The sequence below is a fragment of the Ammospiza caudacuta genome, chromosome Z, assembly GCF_027887145.1.
Source record: "Ammospiza caudacuta isolate bAmmCau1 chromosome Z, bAmmCau1.pri, whole genome shotgun sequence".
Taxonomy (NCBI): domain Eukaryota; kingdom Metazoa; phylum Chordata; class Aves; order Passeriformes; family Passerellidae; genus Ammospiza; species Ammospiza caudacuta.
In genome coordinates this window covers 67,523,083-67,547,818 of record NC_080632.1, presented here as the reverse complement: position 1 = coordinate 67,547,818, position 24,736 = coordinate 67,523,083, and the positions used below count along the sequence as shown (strand labels likewise).

Below are 24,736 nucleotides of genomic sequence, written 5' to 3'. Positions count from 1 at the left end.
TAAACACTTGTTTTGCAATTTCTTTTTCCTAACAATTAGAAAATCATGGTTGGCTTGTGTTGTCAGCATCCATATGAAGCAAATTTTCATGTCCTCAATTCACAAGTAATTTTTTTGTTTTGTAATTTAAAATATAAAAGATGGATATGCAAAGCAATTTTGTTTCATATCTCCTAAGTATTTATATCATATAAATAGAGCCAATTTCATGGTGGAATAGTTTGCAAATTGTTTTGCTTCCCTTCTTTTACATTAGGTGACTGTATAATAGAATACTAACACAAAGTGAAATTCTGAAATGCAGTTAGATATGTTTTTATAGACAGTATAATGTTATGTGAGTGTTTTTACTTAGTTTCCATGTTCTTTTTTCCCTTCATTAAATGTAGGAAGTTTTGTATTGTGTTAGTGTCTCCCATATGGTTTGCTTTAGTCAATATATTTTTTGAAGTATATTTGCTGTGTATTGGTAGTCATGCACTCATTTAAGGAAAAAAAGAAATCGCCAAACCATTCTCTTTTTTTCAATCAGGATATATCATGGAGTGAAACAAAAATTTCTGAACATTGCATTTAACAGTTTTATCATTGTATATGGAAAAATGAAACATTTTATTGTTACTAGCAATTATACTTTTCTACTGACTTATCCATGCAAGACAGAGATAATTATAATTCTGATGGCACTAGAAGTTTAAAATCTTGTTTTTTAGCCCCTTAGAGTTATGCATTTATGCCATTCACTATGTTAATGGGAGATTTATAGTTCACATTTTTTTCTGTACTTTAAGTATGAAGATACTAAAAAGAAGCTGGTTATTCCATGTAAATAGATATATTTTCACAAAAAATTCAGTAGTATCCAAAGTGTTATGTATTATGTCACTTCATAAAATTTAACTGAAAGCTACTTGAGCTAACTTTTCCCCGTTTAGGTGTTCAGTCAGTGGACGTATGGCCTGTCATTTGTCTTGAGTTACGTAGGGTGTATTTTTGCTGTTGATGTGATCATCAAAGCGTGGCATTAGTCCATGGTAATTCAAATGAAGAAAACAACAGCAACAAAACTTTTATATGTCTGATGATCAGATTAGAAACAAAAACATCATTAATTTTTGAATATTGCAGTACCAGCTAAACATTTACTCAGGTAATTACATACAATTATGATAATTTGCATTTCATGGTAAAGCTTTAAACTTACAACATCAGTATTGCCTTGGAAATTGTTACTGGATAGGGAGTCTTCAGGGAGTTCTTAAACCAGGCAATAAATTCAGTTAATATAAAATAGTAATTAATTTTGCGTAGCAATCAAATAGTGAAATCTCTATACCACTTTAGCATATCTTTTCCTTTTTCCATACATGATAAAAAAATTATGAAGGTATAAACTTGTGACTTTAAGAATATGTGTTTGAAATTAAATACTGTTCTCGCCATAGAAGTGTTTTGTGTAGATTTATTTTGCACACTGCAGCATTTTCCTGGAGCTGGCTGACAAAACTGAGACTTGGTGTGCAAGCTCTGCAACACTTGAGAGACTTGTCAGCAGGTGGAGCTCAGTGCCAGAAGACTAGTTATGACTGAATAAGCCAAAGCTGTTAGCATGAGCTCGGGAGAGATACCCAGGGCAGAAGCAAGCTGAAGCACCATGGTACAGCCGTTGGGATGTTGTAATGCCTTGTGCCGGTAGAGTTCGAGGCTTAAAACTGTACACAGTAGAAAATGGTTTTATCTGTTCTAGCATAATGCTTGAAAAAATACCACAGAAGTTCACCTCATATCTAATCACTTTTGTTTGTTATTCTTTTTAAAAGGCTTCAGAGACCTTATACTTAGTGATTGCCTTAAAAATAAGATAAGCCAGCTTTTAGTGAAGGTTGTGGTAATTAAAAAATTAGATCTCAGTCATTACACAAGGAAAAAACCCCTAAATACATGAAACAGAGCTGAAGTGCTATTTTATTTGTTTGTAAATTATTCTACCTAATGTGAATGTTTTATCTTTCCATCCTTGCTTTCTAGAATCCAAGACACGGTCCTCTAATTAGTATGATCTTAAAATCAATTGCCAGATTCTTGTTCTGCAGGTTTGTATTTGAAGAGAATGTGTTCAGAACTCTCACTAAAATAGTAATTGACAAATCTAATCAATTTGTATGTTTTGATTTTTTCACTGTCAGTTACACAGGTATGAGAGAGGCTTTGCATGAGTTTGCGATTTCATTAAAGATGCTTCATTGCATACATTCTTGATGTTGGATCGCGGGGTCCTGAAACGTAATCTGCTGCGAGAACTACCACACTCTTGGTGGTTCATTTTCCCCTGCTGTGTCAGACTATGCAGGTTCTTTATTTTGAAACAGATGCAAGGAAGTGATTGCCTTCTGAGACAGGCCATTGCAGCAATTGCAGAAAGCAGAACCGTAGAGATAAATTTGTCACGTTCTTACTGATTCAGGAGATACATTCTTATGCTCTGTAATGCATCACCAAACATCTCCCTTATCTGTGTAAGTAATTCTCTACTGATTTGAGGCTCATGACATTTATATAAAACTAAGATTGTATTAGAGCATGGTAGGGGAGCCTTCACAGTAATTTGATTTATATATTTATAACTCTTGTACACTTCCACCATGTTATTGCAAAATCTTAACTTTCTTGTCAATAGACCCAGGGCCAGAGTTAGTCTGTGCAGCCTTGGTATCCTTATCTTTTATTTTATTTTAGTCTCTGCTGAGGAAGTGCTGCCAGTACAGTCATGCTGTAGAAATTTTTGCCTATCTGTTTATTAAAGACCTGGAAATAAACAGTTTTATTTGGTGGCTGCCTGGACAGCTGAAATTCAATTTTGTTTATGGCCACTTTCCAAGCTTGCTGGCTTGGACCTGTGTTTCTGGCATACAGCCAGAATTTGACATGGATCAAAAGTGTCCCAAATGTCAGATGCTGTTAGGAAATGTGGAGAAGATGAATTCTATTAATCTTTCTCTCTTAGTGAATATATTCTAGCTTCTTTTCTAAATCTCAACTGCTGATGGATATATATCAGAGGAAGAACAATACAAAAGGAGATGACAAGGTAGTAGGCAGATAAAATAAGTCATGCTTTGTCCCACTGACTGTCCAGAATTTACAGGATAAGAGGTCAGTGGAGCTGTCAAGACTCTTGCCATTGAACATGCCTAGAGACTTATGAAGTAAAAGGCTGGACTAAGTTCGCACACTAAGGCTCAGAACTTAAGTATTTCTTAAGGTTAGCATATTATCTATCAGAAATTTGTTGAGAAATTACTTGGTCTTGGGGAAAATTAGAAGTATAAGCAAAATTTTTGAGGAATTGAAGGAGGTGGATCATTCACAGAAACAGGACTCTAGAATATTTGAAGTGCAGAATTAGTTTACTCTCTCTGTATGAAGGAGAGTTATAAGCATTGAGATACCTAGACCTCTCTTGAGCTGCCAAATATATTTCAAGACCTTTCATTTCTTCCTTGAGGAAGCAGGCTTCACCATAGTAGTGTTCAGAACTGCATACCCACTGGGGATTTGTTATTTCACTATGAATCTTCTCTGTAGATTAAGAAAGCCTCAGAGAGAAGTTTCCTTTCGAACAGAAATCACATAGTAGTATCCAGCATATGTTTCTCTGTGTGCTGGGAGAAAAGTAGTAATTCTTTGCCAGAATCATCATCATTGCCTTCTTGCATCTTTTTCATAGTGATGGGACTGAATTAGTGTGATTGCTCACTTCTCATAGCCTCTAGGCAGTGCACAGGAAGTAATATGATAGAATTTGGCTGCTATAAATCACTCCTCTGCTTTTCTCTCTTCCTTTTTAAGTGCCTGATTAAAAATGCCATTGTCCTTAAAGGCAATTATTATGCTTCTAAAACTCCTAAAGTCTGCTGTAAAACAATTATTAGAATTAGGATTTGTGTTTTTAATCTAGTGTCACTGGTAGTTTTCTGCCAGATAGAAGTGTATGATTTTATGCTTAGCTTCTGTTTTTTTTCTGCCATGTGGGGAAGTTCTTGCCTGCTACAGACTTGAGAAACCAGAATGGCAATCCAGTTTTCAGACCACTGTCTTCAAGTTACAGAGCTATTTTTTTGTTCTCCTTTTTATTTTTTTGGGTTTTACTGCTGCTTTTTAACAGCGGGGTAAGTGAAATAGCATGTTTCAGATAATCCTTTCTTTTTGTTTTTGATCATCTAGCAGTCAGATGCAAAACATTTCTGGCCAGTTTAGGATGCAGGTGCTTGAACATCAGCACTAATGCCCGATTTTAGATTGCTTAAGGCATCCTGCCTGTGACATGAAGCTGTGACTCAAGTCTGCCAATCGCATGTAGTTGTCTTGGAAATCTAGGCCATGAAGAGCACTGGATATTAGTTTTCAAACAGGTGAAGCCCTCTTTCCAACAGACATTGCGGTCATTCCTTGTTCAAAATAGTCTTTAATAGTAGGGAAAATTGAAGTTCTGTGTGAGACCGTGGTAGTCACTGTAATTTTGTCAAAAAGTTCCAGGATACTTATCTCAATTTCTTTTAAGGGAAGTATAGAAACCGGTCATCAGAAAGTTAATTTCTCTTTGGCTGTTGTGTTAGGGTAACGTGATAAAGTCAGTGGCATTTGCGTGAAGAAAATAACAGATATCCAGGAGTTTCTGAAACTGACGTCCTCATCCTAGAGGAAAGAAAGCTTGGAGTATCACAGCCAAGATACGTGGAAATTTTTAATTCTTGGAAAATTATTGAAGGTCTTTACTTTTAGAGCACTGTAGGATTTTGTAGACCAAAAGCAGGTTGTTTTCTGGAAGTTACTGCAAAATATTTCTGCAAGAAAAATGATTTCTTAAATCTGATTTGTTTGTCAAGTTTCTGAAGAAAGTAAGATTTGATGGTGTCTAGAAGCTAGAGCCAGACACTGGCAGCTCAAGAAACAGCAGAGTGTTTAGTCAGGGTCAGAGTGTGCCTAGGAGTCCTATCAGGAGCAAAATTAAAAGAGGTCAGGGACAGTGCTGAGGACAAGACTATCATGTTGGTCCAAAGTCTGTCCAGGACACAGGACCAAACATAGGATTGGAGAAACCTACCGCATAATCATGTAGGACTCATGCAGGACAAAGGGCTGGAGACAGAGCAGTTGTCAATATAATTTCATGAGACAGTATGAAATTATATGAGACTGTGGCTTCATCAATACATGTTGCCACTGTGGTAAATTGAATGCTAAGTCACAGCCTATATGGTATGATAAAAAAAATACAATATATATAAGATATATATATATAATATACAAGAAAAGTATACAAGTAATATACCTGAGCTATGTCTGCAATTTTTTGTTTCTGATGTGCCTCAGAATGACTTGTTTTGTTTCTAGATCTTGGCTATGAATACTAAGATGAAATAAAATCACTTAATGTTTGGCTTTATGTATAATACAAACTTCTGTCATTCTCCTTTAGATTAAATTTACTTAGTTTTGCTAGCACTCTGTAACAATGAGGACTTTCACAATACCTAACTGAAATTATCTCACTCTGGAAACCTCTGTAGCATTTACTTAGCAACTCCTGTAAAAATGAAAATAAAATGGAAACACAAATATATTGGTTTGGGGGGCTCAAATGAGATGCTTGACAGTCTTGACAGTTTCTGAATCATGTTAACCTGAAATTTTTGTCTTCTGTGGTAATTGCTGTTTGGAGCAGTTGAACATGTTGATTTTTGTACTGAATTCAGTGTAATGCAGTACAGAAGGAGCTGGTGTGACTGAGCTGGCCATAGACAATTGTAATGAAAGATGATGCAGATTTTGCATGGCTTTTAAGTGAGGGGAGATGTATTTAGAGAGTTCTAAAAATGAAAAATTTTGAAAGTAACTTCTGAGCTAGAAACAATGAAACAAACAAAAAAAGGTAACTTCTGGTTTATAAAACCGTAAGACTAAAAAAGTAGCTCTGGGTTTAAAAAAACTAAAAACCTTTTAGGTTTGTATTTTGTTAGTCTGAAAGAGAAACATGCATCCTCAAGGAAAATCAAAGTTCAGTGCAGCTGATATAAATTCAGTTTTCTTATGTTAATTTGTTGGTTCTTATAGCATAACACGGAGGTGATGTTTTCTCTGTAGGGGGTGGGAAAAGACAAACCTGCAAGTGGAATTATAAACTTTTCCTACCTAATAGGATCCTGCTATGATGTGGTTGTGCTCATTTAGTGATGATTCAAGTTCCAGGCCACAGTAATATGTGACAACTACATAAGTACCATTAATGAAGGAATGATTTGTTTTAGACTAGTTTTGATACAGGCGAATGAGATAGCTTTTTGACAAAAATGCAACTGTTTTCTTCTTAGGCTGTTTTGTATTAGTATGCAAAGCCGTGACTGTGTGTTGGTCTGCTTGAGACTGCTGCTGCTTTTGTCCATTTGATCTGTTCACTCTATAGGGATTTTTTTTATATAACATATAGAGTAACGCTGGTTTTGTGGATAGTTTTTGATCTTGGTGTCTCAGGAACTGTGTGACAATGAAATTTGTAGCTGAGGCATTGAATCATGTATAGCTATACCTATAAAGTAGAAAATACTGATTTTTTAGGGTGGAGGGGGTGTGGGCACGAAAGGATTTTCTTCTGTAAAAGAAGAGACTGGTCTTTGATTCAACAAGCAGCTTGAGTATGCCAAATAAATATAGCTTATAAAATTTGAGGGAATGCTGCTTGGTTGTTCAGACGCTTTTTAATAACTAATGATTGAAGTAAAAAAAGGAACTCTATTACTGAACTAATAATTCAAAGTCTTTGCATTACTGTAGAAAAAGTGCTGCCTTGTTTATTTTGTTTCATCATGCTAGATAAAATTTATGAACCTTAGCTTGAATAGTATTGAAATCTTTTATTTGGTACATTTACTAAGACTTACACACTGACTTTGTCCTCCGTGTTTATTTTGATGATGTTTATACTTTCAAAGTAGTCGTGTTTGTGTCTAGGATTTGTAGCTGTAATCTGTGCATGAGTTCAGTGGACCATAGGCTTCACTCAGAGTTGAATTTGAACACTGCCAGTTTTGAGGGTTGGCATTGATGTTGTTCTATTGTTTAAATTGGCAGATAGTTGTTTTTTTGGCACCCTCCGAGGATTACTTATTAAGCCTACCTCAGTTATGATGCTAAACTTATGTTCAAGCTGTCATAAAGTTGGTCCATTATTTTATCTATTAACATGCAGGCTGATTTGTGCATAAACAAGTATCTGTCAAGACCAAAAGTAAACATCACATTCTGACTACCCTGCCAAACAGCTGTCAGACAGAAATACCTGATCAGATTTGAATCTAGGCATACTGCAAGCTCCTTCCAGTTATGAAAGTTTCAGTTTTATTGTTTAACACATCTAATCTAAATGTGGATTTGGCTAAGAACCTGTCATGTCCCATTTGACTGAAGCTCTTCAGGGTCAACTCCATGAAACTTTGTTTTGTTATGATAAAACAAATGTACCCTCTCACAGTAGGATTTTCCAAACAGGTTACAAACACCAGTCCATATTTAGTAATGCTGTTTGTTGGGAGAAGAAAAGGGCTTCACATCCTGCCTGATCACTTAACATATAATGCCATTTCTTGGTGCCTGACACAGCATTTGTCAGGTGGTTTCATTAGAGCCAGTCAGTGAGTCAGCTCAAGCTAGTTAATGAATTATAAGAGGAATCTTGATTAATAGATGCCAATAGATGTGTAGAGGGCAGAAGTGAAGAAATCTTTCTTTGTACCAGTCAGAACACGGTGATGACAAACATAAAGGTAGCATCCCTCTGGTGCAATGACATGGTGGTTGGCTGGGGAGAGAGGATTTCTCTGCTGCCTATAAGAACTTCCTTTGAAGTTGGGGAAAAATTTGGTGGTTTCCCCTCTTCATGCCCCTAGAGAATAGTGTTTTCTGTAGGTTGGCATGGACTTCTGCTGAAGTTGGGCTGCAGGTCCCTGCCTGCAGCCTGGGTCTTGCAGCTATTGGATATTTAGTTTTTGATGTCTTTTGAACCATAGTAGGATTCATGGATTTCAGGATCATGCAATATAGTGATGCTGTTCTTATTCTTTATTCTTTACACGTTGACTTTTGTCCACTGCTTCCCCAACAGCTGTTCAGGTTTCAGCTACTCCAATATATCTAATCCCTTCCAGGAACCAGACTTTCTTGAATTAAATGCCTAAGATCTGGACTCCACCACTAGCTTTGTAAAGCACTTATCTTCAGCAGGTATTGCTGAGTGTAAATATGGCTGAAAACCAACCATATCCATCAGTGTTTGAATATATTTAATGAGATCTGGAAAGACTGTCGTTCCTCTTGTTAGTGAGTAGTGCATTCTAATTAAAATAATTGACCGATGTAGTAAGTGCAGTCACTAACAAATGCCATAGTCAGTTCATGCTATGTTTATAAATACTGCATTTAGATATATTTTGGACTTAACTCCCTGTTGGCCCAGTTGGAAGAAGCATCATCTGCTTCATTTGCTGATGCACAGAGTACTCGCTCCCATAGCTTTACTTTTCCCTTTATGCAGTTGGTACAGCATCCAGTTAGTTGAATCAGTTGTCTTCCCATGTCTTTGCATACAAAATGCTGAACTTAAAACACATGCAGTCCTTCTTAGAAAACCATGTTTTGGATGGAACCTTTGCTTGAGTTGAGGTCAGGAATTTTTTTTTTTTCAGAATTTCTAGGAAGAAACTTCCCAAACTGTCCTTCTCACTGACCTGTTGCCTTAGTTCTCCGTTCCCTGTACTTTACTGGAGCATCTTCTAACTAACCTCCATGTCAGAAATAAATCGCCTGCTTGCAGCTCATAGCTGTAATTCTCTTCTGTGCTGACTTATAATCCCCCCCCTACAAACTGCTATAAAGTTTTACTTTATGAGATCACATTTTGTCAAGATACTGATGCCATTGTACTCAGTGAGAACAGAGAAGCTCTGCCTCTGCAGATCTGGAATAAAAGAATGAGAACTGTTTTTGTTTTGTTCTCTGCAGAAATGTGGCTTGACTTCCTGTTGTAGGGTTTTAGTTTTAAAATAACTAACACAGGTTGTAATGAGGAAAGGAGAATGGCTTGTGCTCTCAGTCTGCAGGATGTGTAAGTATATATGGATTTCTGGCAAGCCTGTTACTCTTATTTTGAGTTTGTGGCTAGTAAAGACAATTTCCAGTTCCAGATGGCATTCTTTGGCATGCACACTGCTCTTCAGGAATTTGTCAACATGCTTGTGGTAGCTGTGGATGATCTTCATCACTTCCTTACTTCAGCTGCAGACTGTTGCAGAGAACATTAGGAGTTGAGGTATTTTGGAGATTTATTTGCAAGACTTTATGTTTACCAGTCTGGATCCTTGCGTAAAAATGTCCTGGACATTGAGTTTGTATTTGCTTGGCCTGCTGAGTTCATTGTGTTGAGAACTGTATGCATAGCTTTGTTCTTCAGGCACTTGCACTGGAAAATTTTGCATGCCTCTTGTGAAATGTAGCCTGGAGGTTCTTCACTTGTGGCTTTTTGTTATCAGCCCACAGAGTGGTGACTCTAGTTCTCTTTATTACGCCAGTAGTTGTATTAAAGTTCTTTTGGTCCTTGAGCAATATTTACTGGTTTGAAAAGCTTGATGTTAACTTTTTTAAAATTGAAGCCAACTACTGTACACCTAAAACTCCACCATTCTGTTGGGGAAGTGCCGTTACAGAATACTGTAATTTTTGAACAAGTGCCAAAACAACACTCTACCTTTATACTTGGTTTTGTGAATAAATGAGTATATGAAAACTTCAGGACATAAATTTTATTTCCTACGCTAATTCCCATCTCTAGTGGAGGAGTACTGTTTTCTTGGTTGCTGTTTTATCACAATCTAGTTCATTAGAGATGCAGTTTTCCAAGTAGGAGTCATGCTGCAAAACAGGTGTTTATGTAGAAAAAAATCAATTTCTTCTATTACCTTAGCAAGAATTTTCATTCTAGCTCAAGCTTTGTTTTGTTTTTTTTTCTTTTTTAACTTGAAAGAAGGATGGCAAGACCAGTCTTTTTGTGCATAGATGCATATAAGTTCAAAAATATATTGTAATTTGAAGACTTGAGCACTTCAAATGGCAACTGTAGTGTTGATCTTTATTAAAACTCTGGGGCAGCATGAAGCACTACTACATTTCTCTGTTTTTCTGAGAATTCTGGTCATAAAACCCTGAAACTATTTCAACTGGATGTATGCAGTACTAAAGAATAAAATTAGTCTCTTTGAAAAATTCTCCTAAGAATTTTAACATTGAAATGGTTTGTGGATGCGCATTTATTCACTACTTTTTGACTTGTGGGTCTTGGTTTTCTTGAAGCAGCAGCCAGCAGCACAGCCCAAATGTTGAGCATGTTGTCCTAGCAGATGCTGACCTTCACCAGCAGCCAGTTCATCATAGCATTGTTTTTTTTCATGCCATTGGTTTTTTGAATTATTAGCTGCCAGTGGATGTAAGATGTTTGCTTTCTTTTGTGAACATTAGGTACTGCAGTACAACTATGAGTACTCAGTGCAGTCTGTTTTATGTTCTCCCATTGCAACTTAATGAGCACAGAATTATAGCAAGAGAAAACTTGTGAGTATATTTGGAGATCTGTTACTGTGATGTGGCTCTGACAGCAAAGAAAGAGAAGGACCATGCCATGAAAAGATAGTTCCCTTTCATATATAGCAAGAGCAGTCATATACAGACTGAAATTTAAATTTAATAGTTTTTTATTACTTGAAGCAAGTAAAATGATGTTTTGAGAATTAATAATTTTTTGTAAATTCAGTTAATAATGGCATTGTTGATTAATAACACTGCTCTTGAAATCAGTGAAACAGTTCATATCTGAAAATGTACATACAAGCCTGAGGTTTTTAAAGGATGGAGGTCTTAATTTTCCCTGTTATATGTTTCCAAAGTTAAATAAGGTAATAGTGTTTAAATTTATTTTTAAAAAAGTATTTATTTATTCTAAATTTGTCCATCGGCTTTCAAAAGTTTTAATTGGTTTGTTAAATTGCCTTTATTGATATCAGGTGTAATTTACTTGGCATCATTATGTAATCAATGGATAGAACTGTCTTGGGATTTAGTGGTGTAGAGATACAGTCATTAAACAGAGAAGGAATACTTAATTTTGGGGGCCTATCTGCACTGCAAAAACCCTTGTCTGGCTACCTTTTCCTTCCACAAAAACAGTTTTTATACAAGATCTCAGTGCCTCAGCTTAGGTGTTGAGGTACATTTAGTCATCTTTTTCTCTAGAGAGCCATTGACATTCTTGACGATAATTTGCTGAAATCCAAGTATCATCTTTTTAAAAATAAAAGTGCTGTTAGGTGTATATAAGAGTTAAAATGGACTGTGTTTCTGGAAACATTATTGCTAACCCCTGTTAAGAGGTGCTTGACTTTCGTTAAGACATTTAATACATGTTCATGTGTTTGGAAGATTTGCTAATTATTTAAAAGATGAAGGTGACATTTCCCTGACATTTCATATGTAGCTTGAAAAATTAGCCTTCTGAAAGTCTTAATTAAAACAGAAAACAGAGCAGACAACTTAACTGTACATTCTGTTATGATAGATAGGGATTCAAAAAAGAGAGTGAAGGGTCAATCATATTGTAATATCCATAATTATTTTTTAAAAATTAATCTATTTACACAGAGTGTTTGCTGATAGCCAAACCTTTCCTAGGTAAAATCTGCCAAAGATTTTTCAGGTTTTTGTCTCCAAATATTTCACTAGTCTCTCGCTTAATACTTTTTCTTGTTGCTGTTTGTAGCTACTGTTGTAACTTCAGAATCTGATATATAAGAAATTAAATACATAAAAGTAATCATAAGAGAAAAAAACTTTATTTTGAATGAAAACAAATGTTTTTGATAGTAAGTTAAATAAATCCCTGAACTTTTTACAAAATGTATGTATTATTTTTAACACCCTTGTAAAAACTTTTAACATTGACATTCTATTGTGTTACTACATTCCTGTATACCAGCCTGTAGTAATACCGCCTGATTTCATATAAACCATTAATAACTTCTGATTTACCACTCAAAATAACGTCTAAATGTTCCTGGAGATGTGAGGTCACTAGAAGTGATCAAAACCAAAAAGCATGCCAGAAAGTTTCAGGAAAAGAAGAATAGAGCAGAAAACATTACATCACTGTACTAATTGATGTGCACCTGCTTCCCAAATGCCATAGAACCGCAGAATAATTTAAATTGGAAAAGATCTCAGGGGGTCCATCTGGTCCTGCTTCTTTCTCAGAGAAGAGCCATCTTTAATGTTATACCAGGCTGCAAAATGCCTTATGCATGTTAGGGTTCTAGCAGCTCCAGTGTTGGAAGTCCCTCTGGGAAACCTGTTTCAGTGTTTAATCACTGTCCTCATTGTGAGGTTTTTGGTTTTTTTCAGTATCTTAACTGGTGTTTTCCTTAATGCAAATTGTCCTTTTGCTATGTACCACAGAAGAGTTTGGATTTATGTAACTGATTGTATTTTCAGCTCCCTTAATTAAAAAACTGATGTAGGAGAATTCAGAAAGACTAAATAATAATGCTCAGATATGTGGAGGAGCTTCTGTAGAATTAGTGAATAAGTAGATTGGGCTTTACAGACTTGAGAAGTGCAATGAAGGGGATTGTGATAAAGATGTAGTGGGTGTGGGGATACCTGGAGGAAGTGAATAAGGAGTAATGACTTTTCTTTGTCTTTGCAGAAGCAAGAAGTAGGGCTCATCAAATAACCACATTAGTCAAATGATTCAAAACAAGCACAGAAGCATGTTCTTCAAAAATGTGTAATTAACTTGTGCAAGTGGTTGCTACAGTAAGGCATTGTAATAGGTTACATAAATTCAGAAAACAGCTAAAAAATATGGAAGGAAAATCCTTCCATGACTGTTGCATGTAGAAACATCAGATCTTAACCAGTGAGGCTTGTCTTATACTACAGCTGCTTGGAGAACAAAGACATGCTCTGAAGAATAGTCATTCTCCTTTTCTTACAGGTTATTAGTCCACTGGTGTAGTCTAGGATATGCTTTTGGTCTGAGAAATTATAACAATTATCAAATTTCACACTAAGTCTTGTTTTTCAGGCTACCCCCTGCAATGCAGGATAGGTAACATTAATTTTCATCCAGTGCAGTGTTTTATAATAGGTATACATCAATTATGCATAATTTCTGCTGCTTTGGAAGGTGTTTAAAACAGAAAATGCTACCTTATCATAAAGTGATTTTTGAATACCTATGTTGTTTTAATTGGTTTCACTGTGTACATGAGATATTTTTAATTAGATTTGAATATTTAAATTTTTAATAACTGTATTATATCTACATTGCTCTGCACAGTTCTAGATATCTACAGTAGTAAACTAAGAAAATGCATATTATAATTCCTGGAAAGGGACTCCAAAGAGATGATCTACTCAACTCAAGCAATCAGCTTATATCCAACCAGCAACTGGTTTTGTGTGTGAGTGCCATGTTAATAATTTAAAATACTCTGTGTTTTTTTGTAAAGATGGCATGATTCTTTATCTGGTTTTCTGCATGTGGTCTTTCTGAGATACCTAATTCTGTCATGAATGGGACCAAAAAAAAAACCCTAAAAAACCAGAGAACAGTGTTTTGAGGAACAAAATTAGTCTTATTTCTGAAACCATGTCATAGGCTTTAGGGGTATTGGCCATGTTCTGCTGTATGCCCAAATTTTAATATGTCAGCATTTATATCTCTTTCAGTAAGTGCTAACAGCTGTGAAACAGACATACAAAGTTTTTTGTGGTTAGTATATCCACTCATCAGTTGGCAGGCCAGAGTTAATGTCACAGTAAAAATTTATGACATGCTTTTGGGGCCTCTCCTTAGTAACTTCTAATCTCCACTACTGAAGTGACTAATGCAGATGATCATTTTCAGAAAGTTATTTTCTCTATTTTGAAGAGTTTCTGCTTGTAAATCACAAAACTTCATTCTCACTCCATACTTCCGTAGACTTCAAAAAAACCCAAAACTATTCCTTGTTCTGCCCATTGGCTAAATTTAAAGCCTTGAGATGAATGTTGTTCAGCACTTTTTTCATCGGGGAATGTGTATTATCAAACAAGAAAGGAAGCTAGCATTCCCTTTACAAAAACTGTATTAATTACTCTGGCAGATGCTGTCTGTATGCCTGTTTCATCTGTATGTTCATTGAACATCGTTTGCAGTAGCTGCTGGAATTTCCCTGTCTAAATTTATCTTAGAGCCCTTGTATTCTACTGAATTTTCATCAAAATGTCTGAGGACCAGTTCCCTAGCCAAATTACAGAAACAGTGATATCATTCTCATCTTTTAGATATCACTGATTAATTTCTTCTAATTGAAATCCCTTTTCTTCTGAGAGCATTTTCTCTTTCACTTGTAGAGTCATCATCACATTTCCTCTGAGTTTTCTGTGAAGGTTCTATGATTTGGTTTGCACGCCCACATTCAACTTCTGTATCCATGGGGACAGTTCACATCTGACTCATGAGACATTTTTTTCTTTGAATGGAGTAATGTTAGAGTATGGGCTTATTTGTATCACTGTACATACATGGCTGACTAGTGTTTTAGGAATATTCAATATATGCTGGACTGTCCTTTGTCTCTTGCTGATAATCATGCACCTTTGATTTGTAGTGTTACTGTTTTCCTGTCTCTCAGAAGCATTAATTCTATTTTATTTTTATCTTAGATCTCCCTTTAGCCTCTTACTTCATTGGTTTTTTAAAAAGAGTATAGACTATTTTTCTTTTATAAAAACATCTAAAATACAGCCCTAGTCCTGGATTTATACCACTAAAAAACTCTTCTGGGCTTTTACATCACACAGTTCAATTTAAGCAAAACCTTTTTTTCCTGTTGCTTTTTCTTGCCTATGTTCGTTGAAAATACTGTTGTGACTCTGACTCATCTGGTCTGCCTTTTTGATTGTATCACCCTGCTGGGTATATTGTTTTATTTCTCGTACACTGTTAAGATTTGCAGTGATTGCACTCAGTGACAAGACTGTGTGCTTGGCAAATGAGCCACTTGTCCATAGGAATGTATCAGTTAACGGGCATGACCATGGAAGATAAATTGTAGTGAAAAATCCACTAAAACACACAGGATCTCACACTGCACAAGATCCCCCAAAGACAGTACAGGAACCACAGAAGCCCAGATTCTGGTCGTATATAAAGATGCAGTTGAGGAAATCCTCAAGTAAAATAGCAGGTGCTTCACTCGTGGTTTTCAACTGACCTAAATCCTGCTCTTGTTTTTTGGTTCTTATGCTTATTTTCTTCTTTCTGTCACTTGCGAGAGGAGAAAGAATGGAAGAATGTCAGAATGGTTATCTTCTGTTGTGGCATCTCTTGAAAAAAGCTGAAGTAATTTTTCCCCTCTTAAGAAGGAAAGAAAACTGAACAGCTTTTCATCCTTCCATTCTGACACTCCACTGGCGCTGCCCTACCATGCTTCAGTGATACCAGTGAGGTTATAGCCCTGAAAGTGTGAGCACATCTCCAGTTTTCCTGTTTACTCCCCTGCTATATGCAGCTGTGTAGAGTCATTTCAGTGGGCTCCCAGCAAGGCCAACTCTGTGTCTGGGGTGGCTGAAATTCCCTGGTGTTCTTTCAGGTGTTCTCCTGCTGACCTGCCTGCCTACCCCAGGCTGTGGGCATCTCAGTGGTGTGTGTGGATGGCATCTCATCCCACAGCTTATCATTGTTAAACCTGATGATATCCCCTGCCTCAGTTATGTCTAGTTTATGATATAGTTAATTTCAATTTGTTCTGGAGAGTCATTAGAAACATGGCTAGTTTTAAAAAGGGAAATACCAGTCATGCATTTTTCATAATTTTTTATTATGTGCTCCCATGACACAGATGTGTTTAAACACAGTTAAAAGAAATAGGTTAAAATGTTTTCTGATGACAGCTTGTATTTGCGTACATACCTAGCTTCTTAATGGTAGAGTAGAAGTTTTTCTGTAGTAATTCAGTTATTACATAAAATATTATGATCTACAGGTTAGTTTGCTTTCTAGTGAAATTGGTGTTATATAAAATAAGTGAGAAATCATGCTGCCATTTTCTTGATGTCTCTGAAACTAATTAATTTGAGCTGAAATGAAACTGAATCAGCTAATATGCTTTAGTGGCTGTGTTGTGTATGCTAGTAAGTGTAATACTCCATAATGCTCTCTATAGCATCACTGGAGCAGAATTCGTAATAACTTTCCAGTGTCCAGATCAGATTGTTTAGTCTGATAGTCACATGTCTTACAACTTTGAAACTTTTGTCATGACTACATATTTGGCATGTTTGTTCTGTTTGGTGACATGATGTCTGTTGGAATGAGCACTGTGTGGAATTGTAATGAACTTTCTGAGTGAAGAGTGCCTCTGCTCTCTGCTAGGTTCCTTCAGAAATTTTAAGTTACCTAATACCCTGAAATAATTCTTTCAACTACTAAATCCTTTGTTGAATTGAGAGTGTCTTGACTAAGAGGTTCAAAATTTGGGGCTGGGGAGAGATCACTGAAAGATAGCTGTGATGTACATTTGCTTTTATTTTGTAAATCAGACTTAAAATAACACCCTGATTTAACTAGTAAGATATTACACGCGCATGTATATAAATACATTTTAAAATAAGTAGATGGGATGTTCTGGGTTGCAGTTCTACAGTAGTTCAGAAAAAAGATATACTTAATGTGCATTAAAAAATCCCTTTATACTGATTTTTGTAATATTCTGAGTGAAAAAGAGGTTTCCTGCAAGATCAAACAGTTCCTTCTAAGGCACACTGCAGCTGGAAAATGGCAAAAAAAGTCAGCAGAAGACCACTGTTGTAGCTCTTTAGCTTTATATAGGTTGCCCTAAAAATACTTGAATGGAATAAATAAACTCAGTACTGACTGCAGTTGTGTTTTGTCATATGTTTGGTTAGGCCTGCTGTGCAAATTCTGAATCTTCATTGCTGTAAGATATGGACTAGTTTCAATATGTCAGGGGAAAGAACTGTAGAAATGCTAAATACAGTTTATAAATGTGCTATAGTTGGAACAGGATGTGCTACATTTTGAATAAAGCCAACGCTTATCCCTTAAATCCACATTTCAATACTCACTCTATTTAATGCAGAAGTTTGTCTTTGTATGTCGTTCAGTGGTGCTTATCAAAGTTGTCCCAGGCCTTGAGCCTGATATTTTGAGTGAAAAAAGCCCCCTGTTGTTAATGTGTTTTTGTTAATGAGAAATTGGTGAATGTAGAACCTTACTTGTAGTTTGATGTTGTTGCTAGATAAGCAGGCTGTTAGTGTCCACTAGAAAGGGAGCGCTTGAATTTTGGTTGTGGGAAGTGAAGTAGAGTTTGTACATCTTTTGGTAACTTATTTTCTCCTGTTATGTAAGAAGTATACAAATAATTGGTGTTAAATCTCATGGCTCACTTCTGAAGAGATGTGCAGTGGATCATTCCACAACCAGCATGCAAGCTAATGTGGACTTTGTGTCTTAGTTGTTAATGAAGTTTTTTTGGTTTTGTTTGTTTGTTTGGTTGATTTTTTTTAGAGTATTTTTGGTTTTTCTTTTTTTTTGTGTAAGTAGTTTAATTCAGCAGCATCATAAGAATAAAAATCAGGTTTCAGCACAGAGTTGTTTTACTAAAATTAAATTACTTAGTATATGATAATATTGAGTCCGATAAAATGTATAAAAATGTTATTGATGGGTAAGTGGGCACCCGGTTAATGAGTATTTCTGTGACAGATGCACTCCCTATCAGAGTTCTCACAATTTGGCTGGTTTTTGCACTCTTTTATTCAATAGCGTACAAATTAAGGCAAATTGCAGACTTCTGGTAAAAAATAAATAACGTTATTTTGCTAAGAGAGCGCTTAACCTGTATCTTGTAAAATAAACTCTATTTGGAAATAATTTTCAAAGACTGCTAAATTTGGTGTGCAGATTTGTTGCTTGTTTGGAAATCTTGGAATAAACTGAAGCTGCATTTCTTACATTATGAGATCTTTGGTTTCTTCTCTCAAAGGTGTACATTGGAAACTTGGAAGCAATTTTTCTTTGTAACACTGGCAGTTGTAGTCTGTCTTCATTATCAGTTTTTTACAGTTTTGAGTTAACCTAAAGCATGAGGTTGTTAATGTGTGATTTTTCTGCTTCAAGTTTATATACTTTATGAGTACTCATTGAAGTATCTTTGCTGTTTCTGAAGGTGATTTACAAGTAATAAACTCAGTTTGTCCATATTGAAAATACTTTTTTTTAAAGGTTGTTATTACTTTGAGAGCTGATAGTAGAGATGAAGAAAAATACAGTCTTTGGACTAAGTCAGCTTTTGAGACTTTGGAATTTATATTGATTTCTGCTGAACTAGAGATGCTTAAAGGCTGTTTCAGTGTTCCAGTCAGAACCCTCTTCTTGCAGAATTTTAAATTCAGGCAGTGGCTTGTCAGAAGTGACAGTGGCACTTATGGTTTACAGTAATATCAGAAGAGAAATGGCTCCTATTACTTGCACTAATGGATGCTAATATTTACAGGTAGTCTGTCGTTAGAGAAGGACCTGTTAATAAAAGGAAAAAATCTAAAAATCTATTAAGTAAAGATAATGCACATACATAGAGTTTTTTACTATGTGGGGATGTTTATTACATATTTTCAAATCATTGTCCCTTTAAAATTTCAGGTATTTCAGGAGAACTGAGACTTATGTCTCTTGTTTTTGGAGTAAAAAATAATTTCAGTTTTCTTTATAGTTCAAATATTTGCACAGAATATTTTAGGAAATATAAAATTTGTAAGTGGTTAAATTGATCTCTGCTTAATCCTGCTGATTTTGACACTTTCTGGCTTGCATCAATAGCAATTCAGCCCTTATCTTTTATTTAAGTGAAATTCAGGATTCTATATTGTACATTCACCAATAAATTCATGATCCTACAGATTTGCCTTTTTTCACTAAAGATTATGGCCTTTCTCCTAGGACAAGAAGGATAAAGTGTCAAGGTTTGACACTATACGTCATTCCATAGCTGGAATTATAAGGTCTCCAAAATCCATGTTGGGTTCATCATCGGTAAGTAGTACCAATACTGTAGTTTATGATATTGTTTTTTCAGCTTAAATAAGATTTCTTTTTCCTTTAAACATCGTGCATTTTCATCTGAATGGACAAAAATTACATTAAAACAATGTTATATAAACACTGTTCTGACTGATCAGCGTACAGGATAATATCATGGTATAGTGGTGTGTCAGAACAACTTGCCACACTTCAGGAGAATCACAGTTTGTATGTTCTTTGCAGCTCCCAGAGTGGTGCTATATTGTTCAGAGTATTCTTCCTGATAAGCTGATTTTCTTGAAATGCACTCTATGATAATAATCTCTATTAGGTTAGATGGCCATACATGTTTTACCAATTGTTGCAGAAATTGTATTACCCATATTTTTTTAAAAAAAGCTCCAGTGTACAAGCATATTGTTACTATTGCTACTACTCCTGTACTATATAAGTTACTTGAAGTAATCTTGCTTAAAACCCTACTAAAAATGGTTGTTGAGTATCTCTGAGATATAGTTTGCTTTTGTTGAAATTCTGTAATTGCTGGACAAATGTCTTTGTTTGTTTTACTTTTGTATTTACTTCTGTTTGTTTCATATGGAAGCTTGCAAGATTAGTTAGAAGCCTTGAACCTCTACTTGTGGATGTATGAGATTGTACTTGAAAACTTGAAAACCTTCTGCCTTTTTCTTGAATATGTGATCACCATAACCCTCCCAACTAAAAATAAAACAAAAACCGCAACTCAAAAACCAAACAAAAGGGGAAAAAAACCTGGAAGAAATTTGGGTGAAGTTTTAAAAATTGTTTAAAATTGCATTTAATTGTGATCTTGTCACCTAAAATACAAGCTCAAAGTAGCATTCTTGAGAAAACTTCAGAAGTAATGGGTCTTCTATTTTATGCTGCAGGATTGCATCCAAGGACCCATTAAAGGGCACAGCAAACCACATTTAAGCTAGATAGTATTCAGAAAGGGTGGAAGAGATAACAATTACATATGTGAAAATACACATGTTGTATGCAGAGGACAACTGTACGTAGTGATGAAGGAATGGAAATATAAATATAATAATGAAATAAAATTAGGGTAGAAAGGCTTTTCCTCTGAAAAACATAAAAGTTGTTTGGCATTTGAAAAGTAATAGGAAAAACCTTGCTAAAATATTAAAATATCCTTGATGTTAAACAAGATCTCCACATTATTGTGATCTTCATTTTATTAAAGTTCTAGTTGTGGTAAAAAGGCAGCATTTAATATTAAAAACTGATTAAAATGTGTATTTCTGTGACCTCTGTTCTTTATGTAGGTGAGACAAAGTGTTCATCTCTGTTTCTCTGTATTACAAAACTTATGATTTCAAAATAAAGCAAAAAGCTTCCACAAACCATAGAAAAAACTTATCTGAAACTGCTTCAGAGAAAATTTGGAAAATAAAAAAATCTTAGAGATAAAAAAAAAAACTTGAAAAAAACTTGAAATAAAATGCTTAGGTTAAATCAGGGAAAGTCAATGTCAAAATGTCAATTGGCTTAAAGTGTCATTTTAAATAGTCTATGTGCCACACTCCGATTTCGTTCCATGTAAGCTGATGTAAATCTGGCTATAGTGCGTGATAGATAGGATTGGTGAAACCTTGGAATATATTTGGAAGAACTAAGATTGGTGTTAATTCATTTGAGTCAGAAAGTAAAATCTAGTAACAAGTGCAATCTTGATTACCTGTTTCTTAAATGACACTTAAATTACTTCAGTTACAATGTATAAATTTCAGCCAATTTTCACTTTTGCTTTGTATTTTGATTTAGCGACTTTGTGTATGTTATAAAAGCTGACCATTGTGTACAGCTCAAATTTGCTTCATGAATTTGTACTTAGCTATTAAATGTGGTCAGCTATTTCCTTCTGACAACTACATAAGCATGTTTAATTGCTAAATATATAAACTGGTACTTAAAACTTATTATCCATCAACAAAGTATTCAAAATTATTACTGAATGTGTATTATAAAGTAATACTAACATCCATTAAAAAAAAATTTTTTTAAATAGACCAGTACAAAAAGGATGTCAAAGCAGATTTGCAAAAGGACTGGTACTGATCTTCTCATATAGTCTAGTCTAAAATGATCCTACCTACCTGTTTTCAAATTATTGATTTGAAGCATTTAAAGTTTTTAAAGTATTTCTAAGTATTTAATTTTCAAATATATTAAAACTTTAGAAATGGAACAATATAATGATTTAAATGTAGTGTTATATTGTAAACACTGTCCAGTATTTTTATTTGGTTGAATAAATTGAATTTTGTTTGTATACATTTGAGAGGACTAATTTTTTGTATGTTATCTGGAAAAAGTCATAGAGAAACTGTGCCATTGTAAAAGCAGACAGGAGTTTTTTGTGTGTTGACATTGAAATTCTGTATGTGCTCTCAGAATGAGAGGGTAATACAGGAAAAAAATGTTGTTTGAAGAGAAAGAAACAAGGTGAAGGATTCAGATAGTTTTTGGACAAAATACAAGCCAATTTTCTATAACAGCAAGAGATGTAACTTAAATGAAATGAGGAGAGGAAACACAACAGTGGGGGTATCTTTCATGTACCAGTAATGAAATGCTGTGAATAATCTGAATGAAGAGTCTGAACAAATTGCATCATGAATGCCAGCTTCTGCCCTTCTGCATATTATTTTTATATGACACATTTGAGCTTGACAGAAACATCTGCTTTTATTTATAGGATTTTTTTTACTGTTTATAGGATAATAGGTGGAATTACTGCTTGTTTCAGATGGTGTACTATTAGCATGTGGGCATGAGCCAGGTACACAGAGACTAAATATTCCATAGTGTATTGTCTCCAATTATCAACTTAAATTTATTGCTTTACATTCTTATTTGTGTCAGTGCTATTCTTTTACACTGTGAGAGAAAAACTATCTTGAGAAAATGTTTTGTTTGCTCAAACATGGGAAATAAGAGATTACTGAACATTTGCATTCAGAATACACACAAAAATAGAATATTGAGCATGCTGTTAGTGCAATAAAATATCATCCCCATTATTATTTTTATTTAATTCTTGGTGCAAGTGCAGGAATAATATACAATTTTTTGAGTAGAAATAACACACTGCTGTTTGCTCAGTTTTTTTCTTGAAATAAGGGAAGCAGCAGAGGACTGCTTCTTTTTACTGTTGGAGAAGAGCGTATGTTTTAATGGGTTGTTACGCAGGGTGAGAGAAAGGAGCTCAATATAAGGAAAGAGGACAAAATACATGAGGATTTGATGATGATGAAAACCATGAGAAGCATGGTGAAATACATGAGGACATCTCCTTGTAGAAGAAAAAGTGTGATTAAATATATAAGAACACACACCCCGCCAGCCCCACCCAATAATCCATGAGTGAAATATGGCAATAAACGGAGATCTTAAAGGGCAATGGAAATCTTAGAGATAGGCAATAAACAAAAAGTTGGGCAGAGGGAGAATTGAAATTTGCAGTGTGAGTTCCTTTCTCTTTGCACAGTTTGGTTAATTATTGTTACCTTCCAGCAAAATTAACAAATCCTAGAAGCAATATTTCTTCCTTTAGGCTATTGAATCATTGAGTGCTTCTGTAAGTGTACATACAAATGAGCAAGAGATCCATCCTCAAATGAGATTGTAAAACATTATGGCCTAGAATATAAACTTGTCATATTAACTTGCTGGCTGATATTTAAGTAGAGTTTAAAGAAAAGCAGTGAGTGAGTTCAAAGAAAATTTCATTTTGTGCAGGTAGGGTTTTTTTTCCTCCTCTGTTTTCCTTGAAGACTAATCTATTGTCTAATTCTAACTATAAAATGCAGTAGAAATATTAGTACTAATAGTGATAAAATGAATTGAAATCAACATTGAAGTAGATATATATCCTGCATTGGTACTCTTTTTTCTAGTCTTTCAGCCGTGTTTTATTCTATAGCCAGTTAGGGTCAATATTATATCACAGAGGAAATATGTTGGAATCAGAAGACTTGTTCATAAAAAAAAAGTGATTTTAATAACACTCAAGACAAAAATAATTGCTGCTTACTTCATCAGAAAAAATGATATGATAAAAAGTAAAGGTAAGGTAAATTGAAAGACAATCAACAAAGAAAAGTCCATGGAATTTCCACTCTTTCTTTCTGAAGTAATAAACAATACTTCAATCAAATTTTAAAGGGAGGGAAAATTTATGACATTGTTATCTATGTCTAAAATTGTCTGTTTTCCTTACATAAACTCTTTCTCTGTCATAAAGGCTCTTAAGATGCTTTGTTTTAGGATTTGATCCTGATTGTCTGAATAGTGCCTCAGCCTGAACCCAGTTTGTACATAAGCATATTTTACAATCTGGTGGCTTCATTTTTAAGATATAAATAAATTGCATGTCTGGTTGGTTTTTTTTTAAACTTTCTTTCATGAAGGCCATGAAGTAGATTAGTCACCCTGTACAGTCCTTTTATCCTTAGGAGCATTCCCTCTCAAGTAGGAATCTGTTCCTGTTAAAGAGTTTGCTACTCTGAACATAACAGAGATCTAGGTTTTCTTTCAAGTCAAGCTCAGAATATTTGAATAAATAAATAAAAAAATACTTACTTGAAATAAATGTTCAAGTAAATAACATTGTCTAACATTTTGAAAGCTTTTTTTTTTCTCTTTCTTTTAGAAATTTGTGAAAGAAAATGTCATAATGTCATTTAACAGTGGTGAACAGTTTTCACCTGGGATGTTTTTTAACTGTTGATGAAATTGAAAGATATGACTATCTTCTTGGCCAATCAATATCTCTGCTTTTAAACAGCTCATTGTGCTGATAAACACATAACCTTGGAGTACAGCTTTTGCCTCTAAAAACTCTGTGCAATTTTTGTTCAAGCTGTAGTTATTTCTTACATAGTGCTTCCTATCTCTGACTCTGTAACAGAGCACACTCTCTCTTGTGATCAGCCTGTTGGTTATAGCACTTGTTTCAAATCTCAGGTGTGAAATTCTCCTGAATTTCATCCATGATGATTCTCTCTCTGTTGATACCTGAGACCACAAGGGTCTGTCAGGTTCTTAAATATGTTCTCCAGTTTTCCGTCAAGATCCTGACCAAGGATCCTGACAAAGAACTAAACTGGTTCTTTGAAGTATAACATAGGCAACTGGAAGCTAACAAAGATATTTTTAACAGCTAAAAATATGTGCAAGTACTAAAGAATTGCAGATATTTGGAAACAAGAATTGCTGTTTCCATTCTTGGGTCTGCTCATTTCTACTCTCAGAGTCTGAGACCATTCCTAGTGTTTTTTGGACTAGGTGAGGCATTGTAGTCTAAGTATCTTCTGAGAAGAACCTTAAATGTACAGATGGCCCCCAGCCTGGGATGTTATCAGGACAGAGCAATAGCAGAGGTTAATTGAGAATGGTATTGCTTTGCTTGCATCTGTTTGACTGTGCTTCACTGAGACAGAGATCTCTGTGCCGTTGCCTAGGTGCACTTCAGGAGTCTGGGAAACATCCACATACCTGTTGTAC

At 35.0% G+C, this 24,736-nt stretch overlaps 1 protein-coding gene across 1 annotated transcript in view; it reads left to right on the top strand.

The window, feature by feature from the left end:
• The window catches only part of FER (FER tyrosine kinase), a 145,100-nt gene that overhangs the window by 44,741 nt on the left and 75,623 nt on the right, over positions 1-24,736 (top strand). Inside the window, exon 10 of the mRNA XM_058823321.1 lies at positions 19,103-19,195. Within this exon, the coding sequence (XP_058679304.1) occupies positions 19,103-19,195 (93 nt within the window). The remainder of the gene's footprint in view (positions 1-19,102; positions 19,196-24,736) is intronic.